General features: G+C 52.1%; 6 protein-coding genes across 6 annotated transcripts; 5 read left to right on the forward strand and 1 right to left on the reverse strand.

Moving 5' to 3' along the window:
• Positions 1-575: 575 nt before the first annotated feature.
• On the reverse strand, positions 576-2,411 carry VTN31DRAFT_3236 (uncharacterized protein; the record flags this gene model as incomplete). Its single annotated transcript, XM_069403493.1, has 5 exons — positions 576-656; positions 718-1,896; positions 1,957-2,119; positions 2,176-2,259; positions 2,320-2,411. 5 exons carry the CDS (start codon positions 2,409-2,411, stop codon positions 576-578), a joined length of 1,599 nt encoding a protein of 532 aa, XP_069262669.1.
• A 1,980-nt stretch (positions 2,412-4,391) lies between these two features.
• On the forward strand, positions 4,392-4,939 carry VTN31DRAFT_3237 (uncharacterized protein; the record flags this gene model as incomplete). Its single annotated transcript, XM_069403494.1, has 2 exons — positions 4,392-4,449; positions 4,515-4,939. The coding sequence occupies 2 exons, from the start codon at positions 4,392-4,394 to the stop codon at positions 4,937-4,939; spliced, it is 483 nt and encodes a 160-aa protein (XP_069262670.1).
• A 538-nt stretch (positions 4,940-5,477) lies between these two features.
• Positions 5,478-6,838, forward strand: VTN31DRAFT_3238 (uncharacterized protein; the record flags this gene model as incomplete). The annotated part of the gene is made up of 2 exons (XM_069403495.1): positions 5,478-5,952; positions 6,009-6,838. 2 exons carry the CDS (start codon positions 5,478-5,480, stop codon positions 6,836-6,838), a joined length of 1,305 nt encoding a protein of 434 aa, XP_069262671.1.
• Positions 6,839-7,350: 512 nt separating this feature from the next.
• On the forward strand, positions 7,351-9,526 carry VTN31DRAFT_3239 (uncharacterized protein; the record flags this gene model as incomplete). Its single annotated transcript, XM_069403496.1, has 2 exons — positions 7,351-7,478; positions 7,537-9,526. 2 exons carry the CDS (start codon positions 7,351-7,353, stop codon positions 9,524-9,526), a joined length of 2,118 nt encoding a protein of 705 aa, XP_069262672.1.
• A 536-nt stretch (positions 9,527-10,062) lies between these two features.
• On the forward strand, positions 10,063-13,148 carry VTN31DRAFT_3240 (uncharacterized protein; the record flags this gene model as incomplete). Its single annotated transcript, XM_069403498.1, has 4 exons — positions 10,063-11,687; positions 11,737-11,872; positions 11,927-12,955; positions 13,026-13,148. 4 exons carry the CDS (start codon positions 10,063-10,065, stop codon positions 13,146-13,148), a joined length of 2,913 nt encoding a protein of 970 aa, XP_069262673.1.
• A 1,658-nt stretch (positions 13,149-14,806) lies between these two features.
• Positions 14,807-16,429, forward strand: VTN31DRAFT_3241 (uncharacterized protein; the record flags this gene model as incomplete). The annotated part of the gene is made up of 3 exons (XM_069403499.1): positions 14,807-14,849; positions 14,915-15,225; positions 15,287-16,429. 3 exons carry the CDS (start codon positions 14,807-14,809, stop codon positions 16,427-16,429), a joined length of 1,497 nt encoding a protein of 498 aa, XP_069262674.1.
• Positions 16,430-18,054: the final 1,625 nt, after the last annotated feature.

Genomic DNA, 18,054 nt, shown 5'->3' on the forward strand with positions numbered 1-18,054 from the left:
GCACTCCCTATGCGGATGGTCCTTCAGAGTTGAGTCCGGTCATCAGAAGAAATAATGCAACGGTAAGAAGAAAAGAAATTGGAGACAGGCCATGCGCCTTGCGCGCCTTCAGAAGCAAACAATCATGCCAACAGACCAAGCTGAAGGAAAACCACCATGGGGTATAAATAGAAGTATGTCCGGTAATCAGCACCAAATAGAACCACATCGCTAAACTACCAGATAGCCACCAGAAAAAAAAAAAAAAAAAAAAAAAAAAAAAAAAAAAAAACTAACTGATCACGAATGGATCAGCGATTAGGACGAAAACACAGACACAGTCTCTGCGGGTCTATGAACAAAAAGTAAACTTGTAAAGAAGAAAGAATGACCAACCAAGTCGCGCGCTTGTGACCGCTGGGCTCTTTGAACGACCGCAAAGAGGTTTGCGGTCGGTCGAAACTGCAATGTTGACTCTGGGTATCTCGGGGGTCCGGATGCGGGATAGAAACATCGCGCAATTCCGTGAAACGACGAACCGATTGATCGTGAGACATAACGTCACATTAACCGTGGCAGTCCCAATGCATCCGCCATCACGAGTCCGAGGTGCCGGATTTCTCGGCGTCTCCGTCGATCATCTTCCGCCAATGTTGCGGCAGACAGACGCACACAAGCTGTATGGCAAGTCAGTGGGACTCGAATACTAACGGAGGAGTCAAAGTGATCATCACGAACCGGAAACGCCTTGATCTCCCCGCTTGGTGGGGAAGAAGTAATCCCTCGGTCGGATCCATTCGACACACCACTATCCCTCTGGGAATTGTGCAAGGGATCAAAATCCTCCGCCCGCTCATTGAGCCGCACTCCGGTAGCCCAACCGTCATCCCAGATACCGATAACCTTGAGCATGTCACCTCTCTCCAACTCAAACTCGTCAGCTGCACGTGGTTGGTACGCCCACAGGACGGCAACTTTGTCGTTGGGATGAATGTCGTCCTGCGAATAGTAGTCTCGGAAGTACGGGAGCTGCTCTGACTGGCCACTTGTGACACCTTCGGGCGAAGAGACTTGAGCTCCCCCAAGGCCAGATTGAGGAGAGCTGTCACCTTCCACCGCAAGCACCGACGTGCTAGAGAGTGACCCATGTCTTCTGGTCGTAACAGGGGGGCCGCGTCGAGAACGAGGTCCCGGGCTGGATCCAAACCCTTCCGAGTCCGACGCATCGCTGTACTTGGTCGGGGCAGCAGCACCTCGGCTGGCATGGTATCGGGATGAAGAGGTATCATCCTCATCCCGCAAAGCGGCCATCCTGGCCACACGCCCGCCCGGCACGGGATCGAAACTTCGCTTTGCCGACGAAGAAGAGTGAGTCGTCATTGGTGGTGCTGGACCCTTCCGGCTCGGTGTCGGCTGATTCAACAGATTGTTGTCATTGGAACGACGCCGGCGCCAGTACAGGAGCAAAAAGAGCACCAGAGCAACCAAAAGGGCTGTCCCCACGACTGCTCCAATCGCGATGCCCGCAATCTGCCCGCCAGAAAGGCCACTCCCCGCAGACGCTGCATTCGACGCAGAAGGGAGTGCCGTGCCATACGTGAACAGGGGAGGAAGGGAGGTCAGGGATGGCAAATCCACACCCTTGCAGCGACCCGTGGCATTCGCATTGATGCAGCACGAATCAGTCGAATTAAACGTGCTGGTGGCGCAGAATGTGCAAAGCCCCACCAAATTCTTCCCGAAGCCACACTCTTGAGGTTCGTTGTCTTGTGCTCGAATACATTTCCCGGACAAGGAGTCCGCAGGCAGGGCGCAGTTGGTGAAGTCCGCCCGAACCTGCTCTATGAAACCGGGGCGTGGGTTACCACAGTACTTGGGATTGACTGCAATCAGTTCTTCGCTAATGGCGGAGTCCGCCTGGAAAATCGCGTCAGGGGTCGGTCAACAACGGCCATTGGGTAGAACGGGGGTACCAACACATGAATCTGCGCAGAGTGGCGTTGACTGCTCTTCGGATAAGTCACAGATGTCTTTAGAGTTTTGCACGATGCCATTGCAGAGCACGCTGACAGTGTATCGGGCGTAGTAGTTGTCGGTGTGGGAGACGTTGAGTTTCGAGCAGCCCAGGAGATCTCCGTATCTATCGAAACTTGTCAGCGCACGATGATGCTCAGTCGCAATGATTGCAAGACATACTTCAGCGAGACGTATTCTCTATACGCGTAGTTGGTGATTTGCTCGTCAAACTCTTGCACGTTCGACACGTATCTCAAGAACGGACTAGGGTTGGTCAGCATTTGCCCCTTTCGTGGAATCCTTGCCAATGCCGGACGCTCATACTAGATCGCAGCAACAGACGAATCTGTCGAAATCGAGGACGCATTGAAGGCCCGGCAGGCTTTCGACTCGGCCAGGGAGATGCACGACGACATTGTGGACCGTGTCTGGCTCAGCCAGACTCGATGGCAGCAGAACAGATGAAATCGCTCTCAGGACCAGAGATTGGAGAAATCCACCAGCGAGACGAATGTGCGTTTAGACTCTCGACATGGTTTTCCTTCCGCTTTGGATTTGCCGGCCGGGGGGGAGAGAGGGATCGAAAGAACGTGGAGACACTCGGACCAGGCCGAAACGAAGAAAAAAAAAATAGGGGGTGAGCCGAAACGGAAACGGGTCGTCGCCTATTTGAACCGAGACGGGTGGCAAGGCAAGGCGATGGAGGAAACGAGTGACAGGCGTGGACTGACACCACAATTGGCGAGACGTCGAAACGAGCGAACGATCAACCCCGGCGGACAGCGAAGTTGACGAGGAGCAGGCCAGGAACAAGAAGTCAGAAAACCAGGGAAGGCGCGACCTGGGGCCTTCTTTCCAAATTTGCTGGCTGGGCTCCAGTCCACTGCCCGAAGTCCGAACGGCAGGTGCGGGTCCCGCACCTGCCAGAAGTTGCACACACAACCAGCCAGAACACTCACACGAGGCTAGCCCTAATTGTCTTAGCCCCAGCCCGAGAGCCAACATGGTGAGTCTCGCCGGCCACGCTGGTGCTTATTGACCAGATGGAAGAAGCCATTTCTATGACGCCTGCCAGGAACGGAGAGTCTCAACCACAGACGAGAGATTCGGCATAAACAACGCTGTGGACAAGATTTGTTTTCTAGTACAGTACATGCAAAAGTCTGCTCTCTATACTCCGTACATACTCCGTATTATCGATTCTATGGAGTACAGGATGTAACGACTTGAGCTATGGACTAGTGAGGTAGGCCTACCTGAACCTAATCCTATTCCTTTGCTGGACGCGTAACCGGAGAAGTTGCTGTCAGTCGAATATTGGCCTCGTACATGATTTTGTTGTCATTCTGCTCGTCTCGAAGCATTATTTTGAGATGCGAAAGTGAAGCTGTTCCGCTCTGAAACTGCCCTTTTGCTTGATGCTTTGTTGTGAAGGTACTCCGTACCAGTTCTCCGCCCTGGAACAAACAGAACGTGGCACTCCCGCAGAATCAGGAACACTCAGAGACAGGAACCGTGTCAAGTGGGTTTGTCATTTTCGTTTTTTTGACAGGTTTTGCAGCCACGACCAATCATATCACTGACAAATGACAGTAACAACCAATCATACTCTGTAGAACTTACTGTTGGAGCTGGTAAGATGTAACGTTGAATATGTACCTACCAGTAAGTTACTCGTACTCGAACAGGACGAGTACTTACTCCGTACAGTATCCAGTGCCCCTGAGCCCTCGGCGGAAGTACGAGTACATTACCCCGATGTCCATCGTCCATCGTTTTCACCAAACGTCGCTGTCTGCCACGAGTGAACGCTGTATTACGGTCAATGCAAGTGGCACTATGAGGGGATGCGCCCGTACAGAGACTCGGTAAGTACCAGCTGGAGGAAATGACAGTGAGATTGACGAGTACGCACTAGTTACCCGTCGTCACTCGTACGTAAGTATATGTACGGAGTAGTGAGTAATCCCGATAACTGCCAGTTTGGGAAGACTAACAGATTTACTAATCAGCCAATCACAGGTGACTGGACGAATATCCATCGACCGTTTGCACTTTGCAAGTATCCGATGCTATGTTGATGTGACGTCGAGATCAAAACAAAGCGATTGCTCTCAACCTCTTGGTCACCTTCCAGAACTTATTTCTCTTGACCTTCGCAGATAAAGAGATTTCTGTCGTCAAAATGGGTTTGATATGAGAAACGACGACTTCAATCACGTGATCCATTGTCGTGAAAGCAGGCTGCCGCGCCGCAGTCGACGTCATGTGTTCCCCAGGCTGCAGCTTTTGCCTTCATCAGTCAACTACCTCTACTTATATGGAGTCTCACCTGGATCGATCGAAGATCCTCCAACCGCAGGCTCTGAACTCGATGGTTGAAGACGTTTGCAATCATGTGTGGTGCTGACATCTTCCTTGCCATCCTGGCCGTGTTTTTTCCACCGGTAGCCGGTGAGTAGCCGCATCTCTCTCCAGATCGAATCCCCGTCTGTACTAACTGGATTGGCCGAATGTAGTGTGGATAAAGGTTGGCATCTGCACTGCCGATTCAATTATCAATATCGCTCTGTGCTGCCTCGGCTACATTCCTGGCCTTCTGCACGCGTGGTACATAATCCTCCAGAATCCGGATCTCGATGACTACCCAGATCGATACGAACCACTCGGGCCATCGCAACGAGCCGAGATCGAAAACGGCCGGAGAGTGACTTACTACTATGTCTCGCGGCAGCCGGGTCCTCCGCAACCACCGCACAGTGGCTACGGAACAATCAATACTCCCCCAAATCCGCCGCAAGTCCCAGCCACTACTCGGCCTGATCCCCGGTTTACTCAGCCGAATCTGGACGCTGGCAGCAGCGAAGCGGTGCCACCAAATCGCCCCCCACCCACATATGCCGAAGCTGTGAAGGGTGATTACAAGGTCCAAACTCATGATTAGCTGGTTCAGGGGGCGTCCTTCCAGCGCGCTTGAGCATACACATATGCCCTTAGGGATGGGTCACGTTTCTGCGTCTGTAAAAGCAAATAGTACACCTATACCACGTCTCTGCGATCATGGTCTTCATCTATGAGTGTCGCTTCATTGTTCGCAGTCATACCCAATACTATAAATAACGACGAATACCCGTACATAGCCAATATCCACCCTCCCAGAAACATCTTTTCCATTCATACTGGCAAAATGCCAAAGCCCAGTATTCTCAACAAGCATAACAATGAAGGCAGTGTTCATAAGTAGTTACCATGTATCGTCATGGACAGTCTGGAGAAGTGGGGACAAGTTCGGCCATGTGATCGTGCCATCGTCAATCGTGGGAAAGGAGCTGTCAAATTTGTAATTTGCAAAGTTTTGCAGGAAAATTGCGATTATTTTTGATGGTCTTTGCAGGCCAATAAGATGGCGCCGAAGATTTCCTGACCTTCGACGGCTTTTCCGCGTTGCAGGTGCCTTGAGCCCAGGAAAGGTTCAGCTGGCAATGCATCCGGTACCGTTGCTCATTCGGCAAACACTGCGATCCAGCGCCGTGGTCGCTGGGAACGCGCCACGCATCCGGACTCCTCGTCCAGCATTGACGACAGACCTAAGTCGCAAGTTTTATGCTCGGAGTTTCTCGGTTTGTCTTCGATGTCAGTTCCATCATCACTCGCGTGTCTTCGCGCAGAAAAACGAGGAAAATGCACCCGGATCACAAACAATAGAGCCGGAAAAAGCTCCGTCGTCACCCACAGAAGCAGCGGGAAAGGAACAACCGGAGCCTCATGACCCTCCGACAAAAACAAGCGGTGATCGTCTTCCCTCGGAGGCGGAGGGACGGCGATCACAATTGTCGAAGAACTTCACGACTTTGATGGATAATCTCCAATCAAACATCTTCATTGTTGGTCAGCGATTGAATGACTTGACCGGCTACTCGGCAATCGAGAAGTTGAAGCAGGATATTCAAAAACAAGGTATGGGAATTATCGTTGTCAGATCCGCACAACGCAATGGGTACTAAGTGGTGCAGAGGAACGAGTCCGCGAAGCTCGCGCTCTTGTCCGTCAGGCCAAAGAGGCCTATTCGCAAGCCATCAACCGCCGCTCTGCCTCCCAACGCGAAGTCAATGAATTGCTTCAAAGAAAGCATGCCTGGTCACCTGCTGACCTGGAACGCTTCACTTCTCTCTACCGATCAGATCATGCCAACGAGGTTGCCGAAAACGAGGCGCAAGAGGCTCTCGCCAATGCCGAAAGACAAGTAGAGGAGGCCACCGCACAACTTAACCGTAGCATCCTCTCTCGCTATCATGAAGAGCAAATTTGGTCAGACAAGATTCGAAGAATGAGCACCTGGGGCACCTGGGGCCTGATGGGTGTGAACATTTTCCTGTTTCTTGTCATCCAAATCTTGGTTGAGCCATGGCGACGGGCCAGACTTGTCAAGGGTTTTGAAGATAAGGTGAAGGAGGCCATCGAAAGTGAGGCAGCGTTGGTTCGGGCAATTGCTGCAGGACCTCCTAGCCAAATCGTCGACCATAGCGAGGATGACATGATTGTGTCTTCCACCGACGCTGATTTGGGTCCGGAACCTCCAGTAATTACACCAGAAGAGGCGGCGTCAACCGGGAATACTTCACCCGACCAGGCTCCCCCATCGGATGACACTACGAAATCTCTGCCAGACACAGAACTCATGGATGTCTGGTCTGTTGAATACTGGAAACATAGGTTCTACAAGCTGATCAGTGACGAAAGCATTGCCATTACTCAACGGCAGCTGACAACCATTGCTGTTCAAAGTGCGGCTGCGGGTGCAGCAGCCATGGGATTGTTGGTGGCTTTGTTGAAGCCACGATGAACTGAAACTGCTTGGGCTCAGTATGCTGCAACTCATGCGGACCTCCGAGTATGCATATTGTACAGGGTTGTACAAATAGATGTTCAATAGTCAATGTAGAGTAACACTTGAATCTGGAACCAATATAATGAAAATATTTTCTGAACTGTTCAGACCCTATGTTTTCCGAGAGAGACCGGGCGTCCTGGACAGCATTTCATTTTGTAATGATCAATTATCTTACTGAAGCTGATCACTTGGCTCTTCCACCCAGAAACACACAGCTTGAAGGGAAAATCGACGAGAAAGGAAGGAACCTAGGGCATAGGGCTAGGGCAGCGCCACTGTTGCTCCAGCAGATCGGATCTAATTTCCCTATCAATGAAAACAACAGGTACAAAAACTGCACCTCACCGCCAGACCTGAACGTCATACAACAACTCATCATCTGCCTCCGTTAAGCAAGATATGATACTTGCCGTAGTTAGAGCACTCCCAAAATCTTCAAGCATATCAGGCTGTCAACCTCTACCATGAAATTACAAGATTGCAAGGCAATCCGGTCAGACTGGGCCGCGGTCCAGGCCTACCGTTCGCGAAAAGAATCGATCTCGGTGGATGGGGAGAGTTTAACTATTCCTGCAGTCATTGCAGTTGCCATGTAAGCATTTGCATGTTGAGGCCTCGCTGGCGGGTAAGAAATTGACCGATATGTGTAGGCACAAGGCACCCGCCACATTGACGGATGACCCAGAAATCCTGAATCGGGTAGATAGGAGCGTTGAATTCCTGGAGACGGAACTGAAAAAGGGCCGGACGGTATATGGTGTGACCACAGGGTTCGGAGGGAGTGCAGACACCCGTACCGATGAAGTTGAGAAACTGCAAATAGCGCTCCAGCAGCATTTGAATGTTGGCATCCTCCTCCCGTCCGATAAGGGGCAAATGCCACGGACGGCCATGCAGGAGTATGGACTACGGGATCATTCTCTGCCGGTTCCCGTTGTGAGGGCGATGATGCTGATCCGTTGCAATTCACTGATTCGTGGGCATTCGGGTGTCCGAGTAAGCCTGATTGATAACGTACTCAGCTTGCTGCGGAAGAATATGACACCCGTGGTCCCTCTTCGCGGAAGTATCTCGGCGTCCGGCGATCTGTCCTCTCTCTCATACATTGCTGGGATGATCGAAGGCAATCCTGACGTCTACGTACGTTGTGGAGACTCTGATGAGCCAACTTTCCTCTCAGCCGATAAAGCCCTCGAACAGGCCGGAGTCGAACCCATTCGGCTGCATGCAAAGGAAGGGCTTGGTATTACTAACGGCACGGCTGCAAGCTGTGCGGCGGCATGCGTTGCGATCTACCAAGCACAGCAGCAAGCAATGCTGACCCAGCTTTTGACCGCCATGTCGACAGAAGCTCTGTTGGGTACGGCACATAATTATCACCCGTTTATCTCGGCCACAAGGCCGCATCCGGGACAGTCCGAGGCAGCCGCCAACATCCTGGCCTTCGTCACCGGATCCAAACTTGCCGTCGGCAAGGGTCCGGAAACCATTGGGCTTGCACAGGATCGCTATGCTCTGCGAACAGCTCCACAGTGGATTGGACCCCAGCTTGAAGACTTGACCCTCGCATACCGTCAGATTGAGACAGAGCTGAACTCCACCACGGATAATCCTTTGCTCGATGCTAATCATGGCCTCGTCCACCACGGCGGCAATTTCCAGGCGGCCAGTATCACGTCCGCTATGGAGAAAACCACATCAGCGTTGCAGATGTTTGGCAAGCTCATCTTTGCTCAGAGCTGCGAGCTCAACGATAACAAGCTCAACAAGGGTTTACCGCCCAACCTGAGTGCAGATGACCCAGAACTATCATTTACCTTCAAAGGCTTCGACGTCAACATGGCAGCTTACATGTCGGAACTTGCACATGTTGCGAACCCGGTTAGTACCCATGTGCTATCTGCAGAAATGCACAACCAGTCCGTCAATTCGCTGGCTTTGCTCAGCGCCAGATGTGCTCTGGAGGCAATTGAATTGGTGTCTCTGCTGTCGGCTACACACATTCTCACCCTGTGCCAAGCTCTCGATTTGCGTTGTCTTCATTTGGAATTCGTGAAGGCCGCGGGACCCGCCATACACACCCTCCTCCACGAAGCGTTCCATCAAGTGGTTGACCCGGAGAATTTTGACGCATTTGCCGCGAAAGTTTGGGCGGCTCTGCAAGAAAAATGGACCAGCTTGGCACATTTGAATCTTCAAAAGCGAGGTCGCGGCGCGGCGCGTGAATGTCTGGGTGCTCTCTTCGAGAGCCTCTCGACGCACCGCACCAAGGGGGTCCGCGACGATACTTCATTCTTGGTCGACGTGGAAACGTTCCAGGACAAGGCTGGCGAAACATTGAGTGCTGTATATGCCGTCACACGCTCGAAATTCTTCAAGAAACCAGCCACGCCTTCATATCTGAGTCCCGCTTCAAGATTGGTTTACGAGTTTGTGCGAAACGAACTCGGAATCCCTATGCATCGGGGACTTCGCGACCACCCAACTCTTTTGGTTGAGGCGGATGACACCAGCGCGCCAAGGAAGATCCTCGGCACGTTGGCAAGCGATATCTACATGGCAATCAGAGACGGCCGACTCTACGACGTTGTCATGGAGGCTGTAAAGGTATCCGGCCTTGGTTTAAACGGGACGGCATGATGCTGATCCAGGCATCATGATGCTTTTTTTTTTTCGGGCTAACACTATGCTCGCACTTCATGTTATCATGTGCTGAGATCAGAGACTTAGCTCCCTCATGAACTCCACTCATGAAACGGTACTAATTGCCTTGGATTTATTTGTTTTGCGGAATAGACAAAGTAGAAACGGAGTACGCAGTGTTAAATGAATGCTCCCGTCTTTAGGGTTAGGGTCACGAACCAAGGGTGGTAGGGCTTGCTTACATAAGAAATCAATTTAGCCTAGTCAGGTAACTAGGTAGGTAATTATAGTTACGCGGTTCGCGTACCACGCGTCTCGCGTCCGATCGTGTCGCCCACAAGGAGATCAATCTCATCAATCTCAAGTCGAGAAAGACTGGCGCTTCTCACCACAGTATAATTTTCCCTCCTCGAAAGGACTTCAATACCATTTCAAGACGATAATCAAGTGATACTCACCCCCTCTTCTGTACTTTACAGACCCAACATATATCCCCCACCCGCCGCGGTGGTGACGGAGTTCATAACCAAGCCATGTCTTCACTGTTCGACGCCGTGCTCCAGTCCGAGCTGGGGTCGGCCGGCGGTCGGCGACCGGATACGCCGTCGAGCTCGCGACCGCATTTGCCGTCGGAGAGCAATGGGCCGATGAGCGATGCCACGCAGGTTCTGCCGGACGACGAGGTTGTGGGCACAAACGGCATCATCAACCGACTTCGAGACCCGAATGCGCCCGCGCCGCCGCCGGTGATCGATGTCGCGGGAGAGAAAGTCACGCAGGCGTTTGAGGAGCTGTTGGAGACATATACGGAAGAGCCGTCGTCGTCGGCGGCACCCAGTTCGTCGGCTCCCGTTCTAAGCGATAAATACTACGTTGCGCAGATCCATGGCATGGCCAAGTTCGAGTTGTCGACGTTGTATGTTGACTTTAATCACTTGAGCTATGGAGGGAATCAGGTTTTGGCCGACGCGATTGCCAATCAGTACTATCGCTTTCATCCCTTCCTCATCCGAGCACTGCACAATTTGATCGCCAAGTATGAGCCGGAATACTTTGCGTCCCACCGCCAACCGGGTAGTACAACCGCCCAGACAAATCCTTCTGCTTCCACCGCCAATGCGAGCGTGATCGATAGTCAAGGCGTTCCCAGGTCAATGTCCGAGAGAACGAGGAACCAGCAGACCGACAAAGTCTTCTCCTTGGCGTTTTACAACCTACCCCTCGTTACGCGGCTGCGCCAGCTGCGATCCGCACATATTGGCAAGCTGATTTCAATATCGGGAACTGTTACGCGAACTTCTGAAATTCGTCCCGAGCTCTCGCTGGGCACGTTTATCTGTGAAGCTTGCAAGACTGTGGTTCCAAACGTTGAGCAAACCTTCAAATATACAGAGCCGACTCAATGCCCGAATCCGATCTGCATGAATCGAGTCGGATGGCGTCTCGACATCGGGAAGAGCACTTTTGTCGACTGGCAGAAGATCAAGCTGCAGGAATCAGCCCACGAGATCCCGACGGGTAGCATGCCCCGTTCGATGGACATCATTGTGCGCGGCGAGATGGTTGACCGCGCCAAGGCGGGTGAGAAGTGCATCTTCACAGGTACCCTCATTGCGGTCCCCGACGTCAGCCAACTGGGTTTGCCTGGCGTGCGCCCGGAAGCCACACGCGACACAGGGGCTTTCCGCGGAGGAGACGTGGGTGGTGGAGGCGTCACTGGGCTCAAGGCGCTGGGAGTAAGAGATCTCACCTATCGACTTGCCTTCCTCGCCTGCATGGTCACCCGGGATACGACAACCCCTGGCCAACCCTCGAACGAGCAACTCAGCGGACAGGCACAGAATATCCTAGCGTCATTGAATCAGAATGACGAGCTGCTGGAGGACGACGAAAAGGCTCAGGAAACTCTGCTGCAGACCATGACACCCGCTGAAGTTCAAGAGTTGCGGGCGCTCGTCCAGGCAGACGACACGTATGATCGTCTGATTGATTCGATTGCTCCTACGATCTATGGGCATCGACAGATTAAAAAGGGTCTTTTGCTTCAGTTGGTTGGGGGTGTTAGTAAGAGCACGGAGCAAGAGGGGATGAAACTCCGTGGTGACATCAACATCTGCATTGTCGGCGACCCGTCGACGAGCAAGAGCCAGTTTTTGAAGTAGGTCTTTGTTCCTCGCTGTTCGTTTCATTGTTGCTAACCGCTGCAGATATGTTTGCTCTGTCCATCCACGCGCCGTATACACCAGCGGCAAAGCGTCGTCTGCTGCTGGTCTGACCGCTTCAGTGACCAAGGATCCCGAGACTGGCGAGTTTGCCATTGAGGCTGGTGCACTGATGCTAGCTGTAAGTTCTCGTCACACAAAGTTGAGACAGGCACATGCTGATCAGGATGGGTAGAACGGAGGCGGGATCTGCGCAATTGATGAATTCGACAAAATGGACGTGGCGGATCAAGTTGCAATCCACGAAGCCATGGAACAACAGACCATCTCCATTGCCAAAGCCGGTATCCACACGACACTCAACGCTCGTGCTTCCATCCTTGCTGCGGCCAACCCGATCGGGGGCCGTTACAATCCCAAAGCAACTCTACGGGCAAATCTCAACCTCAGCGCGCCCATCATGAGCCGATTCGACCTCTTCTTCGTGGTTCGAGACGAACCCAATGAGCAGGTGGACCGCAATCTGGCGAGACACATTGTCAACGTCCACATGGATCGGGACGACGCAGTCCGGCCGGAGATCAGCACCGAGCAACTCCAGCGGTACATCCGACTGGCGCGGACATTCCGACCCGTCTTCACGGAAGAGGCGAAGATGGTTCTCGTCGAGAAATACAAAGAGCTCCGAGCCAACGACGCCCAGGGCGGGATCGGCCGCTCCGCATACCGAATCACGGTGCGGCAGCTCGAGTCCCTGATCCGGCTGTCGGAAGCCGTGGCCAAGGCGCACTGCGTCGAAGAGATTGTGCCCAGTTTTGTCCGCGAGGCGTACGACCTGCTCCGCCAAAGCATCGTCACCGTGGAAAAGGACGACGTCGAGGTGGACGATGACGCGGAGCCCAATGGACAGCCGCCTGGCACCGCTGTTGCCCGCGACGACGGTGCGGGCGATACGGAGATGGGCGAGGCCCGCGATCGCGACGGCGACAGCCCCATGGGCGATGAGGATGGTGACGGCGCCGAGCAACCGCAGGCTCAACCGACCCGGCGGCAAAAGACCAAGATCACCTACGACAAGTACATGCGGATCCTCAATCTGCTGGTTCGCCGCGTCAACGAGGACGAGTCTCAGTCTGGCGAAGGCGTCGAGCAAGAGGAGCTCATCACGTGGTATCTGGAGCAGATTGAATCGGAGCTCAATACGGAAGAGGACCTGGAGCGCGAGCGGGATCTCGCCACCAAGGTTCTGAGACGGATGGTCAAGGTATGTATTTTCATTTTCACCTTTCTGTCCGGGAATTTTTTTTTTTTTTGGTCTAACCAATGGTTCACAGGACAACATCCTCATGCCGATCCGAGGTGAAGGTCTCGTGGACGCCGACAGTGCCGATCAGGTGCCAGAGTCGCAGCGAGTGGTGTACGTCCTACACCCGAACTGCGCCGTTGAAGATATGTAATTTCCACTCGTATTCTTCTTCATGCTTTGCTGGTCGCAATTTGTCATGTTACGGGGTCATTGGCGATGAGGTTTTTTAGGTACGGGAAGGAAACATGATTGATGAGATGTATGTGATTACCGGTAGTTTGTCGATTTAGAATCTGTCATAATTCAATTAGCCACCCAAGATCGAAGAGATGACGCGTTCTATGTATCTGGAGAGCAGCTCTCAGGTCAGCCTGTCCGTTCAAATGTAGCTGATCAGTTTACACCTGTTGCCTTCGCTGGGACAAAGAATCGCGTGCTTGTGCTTGGAGGGGTGAGTCTCCATCCCAACACGGAGAATGGTCTGAATCGCTCGTTGAGTCTTCTGGAAGGCTTCGATCGTTCTTCAATGTAAAAGAAAAACTCCTCCAGCTTCGAGTCCGATGATCCGATGCTTCTCCATAACGAGGAACAACTTCGGTACTTTCAAACTTCCGCTGTTCCCCGTCCCAGTTGCGAGTTTAATTAAAGGTTAGAGTTAAGTTAAAGCCGGCGGTTTCATGATCATCGCCTTGGACGTTTTTTTTTTTCGACATCCACACCAATGTCCTTGCATCTCCGCCACTGATCAAAGAATCAAGATATACGGGTCCAAGCTGTGCAAACTGCAAAGAGGTACATAGTATGTGGTGGAAGCTTGTGTTCAGTTCGATTGCTTCAGTACGGAGTAATTGTAGGTTTTCAATAATGTCTAAAAGAGGCATAGGTTAATGGAATCGCCCCGCACTTGAATCCAGCCAATCAAACTCACCGACAAGCTCAACAAACAAAAATAACCGAATCAAGGAAAACGCTAACAATCTGAACCAGTTCACTGCTTCGGAAAAAAAAAATCGCGGTTGGATCACTTGCTGAGCCTTGCACGTGGGAAGGGCTCGATGCGGAGGAGCGATAGCAGAAGTCAAACTTCGATCCGGTTGAACAATTCGCGTGAAGAATTGGGGGAAAAAAGTGAAGAAAAAACGGTGTTGCAGATTCGGAGATTCCAATCATTCTGTGTTCTCCAGACAGACACGTGACTTAGATCATCTCGAGAGACGGGATTGGCTGAAGGAGTGGACCCTTCAATCTTAACTATGGGGAAATTAGCGGAGCCGATTTCGCAGAGCTGGCCACTCTCTGATTGTGTTAGGTTGCCCAAGTTAGTCAATGGTCTGCATTGGGAGGAGTGACTAAAATCCAGAACCGGAAAATGAAGGTTAGTTGAAAGTATGTAAATTCAAGGGACGCGAGAAGCATGCCAAACCCAAATGGGGACTGCAGCCCCCAAAGACCCAAACAGGACAAACAAGGGTCTCCAAGCATGCGGGTTGCGGGTCGGTCGGGCTGGTTCACTTCTCCATATTACTGTATTAATTATTCTTCTTCCGGAGGTACATACTCCGTACATTGTTCTATACGTTTGCAATAATAGAAAGTTCAAGCAAATACCTATAACTCCCAGTTCCTGTAGGGTTCAACAAGACACCGGAATTTTTCCTGTCCTTACCTTACCACCCCCCGCGCTGACATTAATCGTCAGAATCCGAGCATAAGAAATCTTGTATGTCATGCGGGATGAGAAGGCCTGATCAGAGGAATGAATCGGCATAATCCCCGGGCGATAATACGGAGCACACGGGTCGCGCAGAGATGAGTGAGGGCCATCCGGATCTTGCAGAGGGCTCGTCCCAAGGTCAGTCGCCGGACGATTTTCGTATGAAAAAGGAAGAAAAAACGGCAACTGAACAAAGCAAGAAGATCAACCCGCAGATCGACTGCCGACGCACAAGTCTGCAAAGTCGAAGAAGAAACGTCTGTCGCCAGTGAATAGCGACAATGACCCAGTACAGAATTTCTTCTTTGTCGATTCAGCCTCCTCAAAACGGGAGAAACGAGCGTACGTCATGCGACGGCACATACAGATGAAAAGGTCGCAGAATACGTTGTCGGCCAAGTACGTTGACAGCCAGCCGGCCGCTGCTCAGAGTTCGCGAGGCTTTACGTGGCGAATAAATACGGACTCCGCCGCGTCAAACACTCACAACACAAAAGGTCAAGAGCAAGAATCGGTATGCTCATGTTTCTACCATGTGATGCCCAGCGACTGACGGGTTCCATCGGCCAATGTAGACCCATTCTTCCTCAGCGACGAGTGATCATTCCGGGCGGCATATATCCGAGTCTCCACCTCCTGCGGTCGGTATGCCCGGTGCCTCGAAAGAAGAGGGCCTCGAGGGCATACTACCGATGGAACTGAGCCCGATCGAGTATGTGTTCATCGATGATTGGAATCGACTCAGTTATTGGTCGGGCCGGAACTCGTTCATAAAGGAAAAGGTGTTTCGACGAGCAGCACGCCATCCAATCCCCTTTCAGGCCGTGGTTCTGGGTTATTGTTCGAGATGGAGGGCGCGCAGGACCGGGATAGCAGACCATGAGCTGATCAATAGATATCGGACTCAAACGGAACTGGCCGTAAATAATCCCGTTGGCAATCGAATGGACGAGGACGATCTCGTGATGACCCTGACCGGATTGGCCCTGCAAGAGGAACGGTATGGCGAACAAGCCAAGGCTTCAGAGTGTGTACAGCGAGCCCTCCAGATCCAGCGCAATCGAACAACCATCCCGGACGGCGTTTGTCAAGCCTTCCTGTTCTTCGTTCTTTGCGTCATGATACCGCGGTCGTACATCATTTCCTTGGAGGGAATACGGTCGCTGGTCGATTTCCTGCGCCGTGGCGAGGAGTTGATGGCCCAACAGAATACAGCAGAGTACCTGGCCATGGTCCCCCAGCGGGCGACGACGTTCGGCTATGAAAGTGACCTCTATCGTCTGCTGGCGAGCGGGCCGCGGCCTAGCCGGGTTCCGATGAGCGATCGCTCCTACGTCGTGAACAAGATGGTCCCGACGACGGACTGGACTCACTCCGCGGCCCTGATCTACCTCCTAACGGCGCTATGGAGTTTCCGGGATTCGCCGAGTCGCTCTTCGCGTTTTCTCGACTACCTGACGCTGATCGTGCGAAAGTACGGCCTGGACCGGGATGATTCCTGCGAAAGCCTTGCGTTTATTTTGACGGAAGAGGATTGCGACTATGACTTGAAGGCTTCCGCCAGGGTATGGTCGACGGCCGAGTTGCTGCAAATCGTCAAGATTCTGCCCCGGGACTTGCAGTTCCGTTTCAACGAGCTTATTTTGGGCCAGTTGATGATGATTTCCCGGAATGACTGCGTGGATAGTTTTGAGAGAGATTTGTACGCGATTCGCTAGGGCTCGCGGCAACGGCACTCTGCCGCGATCCATCCAGATGTCGTGCAGAGACATGACGCCGGTTCATGGCTCCAACCCAACAAGTTGATGACAGGGTAGGAACATTTCTTTGATACGCCATTCTTTTTTTTTTTCTTTGGAAAAGCGATGCCTCTGAATTCCTCTTTGCAATGGTTACACTCAACTGGCCGGTGTGGTATTCGGCGTCCAGAGGTTGGGAAAGGTTTGTAGATATTATTGATGTGACATGTATCTAGATGATCTTGAAGCTACCGACCGAGTAATTACCTACAGGTATGGAGTACGAGTATTTGGTGATGTTTCTTCTATCGTGTCCTCCAACCCTACCGAGAAAAATAAAGCTGCCATACCCGTGATTCGAACCCTCAATCCCCAAAATCAGGCACTCAGGCACCGCTTTCAGTGACTTTTCTATTAATGCATCACGGATGCATCAAGTCATCTCGACCCCAACCACAAAGACCTACGGTGCATCACTTCAACGCCCGATATTCGATCATTTACGGAGGAAACAAGCCCAAATCCCAGACGGGAGGATTCAGCAATGCTCAATGATTCTCCTGATAGCAATAACGGCACGAAAAAGCATATTCGTAGCAAAAAGTAAAAGAGTTAAAGGTGCCTTCTTGAATCTCCCTCTCAAGTTTGACCTGGCCTTTAACTCCCCATATCATCATCGGGGCAACAGGGGTTCCGCAGCTGGGGAGATCAGCCACCCCTTGCAACTCGAAAGTCACAGGCCTAAACCAACTAGGCCATTGCCCCTAGACATGTACTGGGGCTCTGGAAATTGTGAGTGATAAGCTGACCTCGGGATGCCTTGCTAGGAAGATAGACTTGATTGTTTTGTTTGCACAAGATGGGGATGGCGATGGTTACTAGTACTATTCACTGTGAGATAGGGCCGTGAGCAATTGCTGTCTCTTGATGTCTGCTACAGAATGGATCAAATAGATCTATCTGGATGAGTGCTGCAATCAAAGAGGCATTGGGAGGGAATTGGTACTAGCCCCCATGTCGGCATTTCTGGCATTTCGGCAAGTCCTTCAAAGGCATCCCGGGAGCACGATCCATGAACTTTGCCAGCGCTGAAATCACAGCCCGGTCCAGCACATTGACTGGAGGGCATTTCCTGTATTCAACATGTTCTCTGGCTTGTGTCGCTATGGAAATGTTTGCTTTCTTGGGGGGAAGACCGTAGTTCGCAGACCATGGAGCTGAGGTGGGCTATTACGGCAGGAGATCAGGTTGGGCTCGAAGGCGGTGGTGGCAATATAATATACCGCCGCAGGGAAATACGGGCTACTTAGTATCGCCGCGAATAGTAGCCCCGAGACCGACGTGTCATGCCAAGCTGCTCGTAATGTAGTAGCAGACAGACGGGCAGTACGGACAGGATCCCAACAAGAATGTCCATATTCTCCATCACAAAAGGCAATTCTACATACCATATGCCAGACGCACGTCCCGTACGAACATCCGGGTTCCTGATCCCACGGTACTATCCCAGTTTCCTTGGTGGTGCCGCCCCTCACATGGAAGGAGTCGAGGTCGAGGGAAGTTCCCTCCCGTCGAGTCGCGACGCCCTACGATCAATGGTGTGT

Source organism: Thermomyces dupontii (assembly GCF_041956625.1).
Source record: "Thermomyces dupontii strain NRRL 2155 unplaced genomic scaffold VTN31scaffold_2, whole genome shotgun sequence".
In the NCBI taxonomy this organism is placed as follows: Eukaryota; Fungi; Ascomycota; class Eurotiomycetes; order Eurotiales; family Trichocomaceae; genus Thermomyces; species Thermomyces dupontii.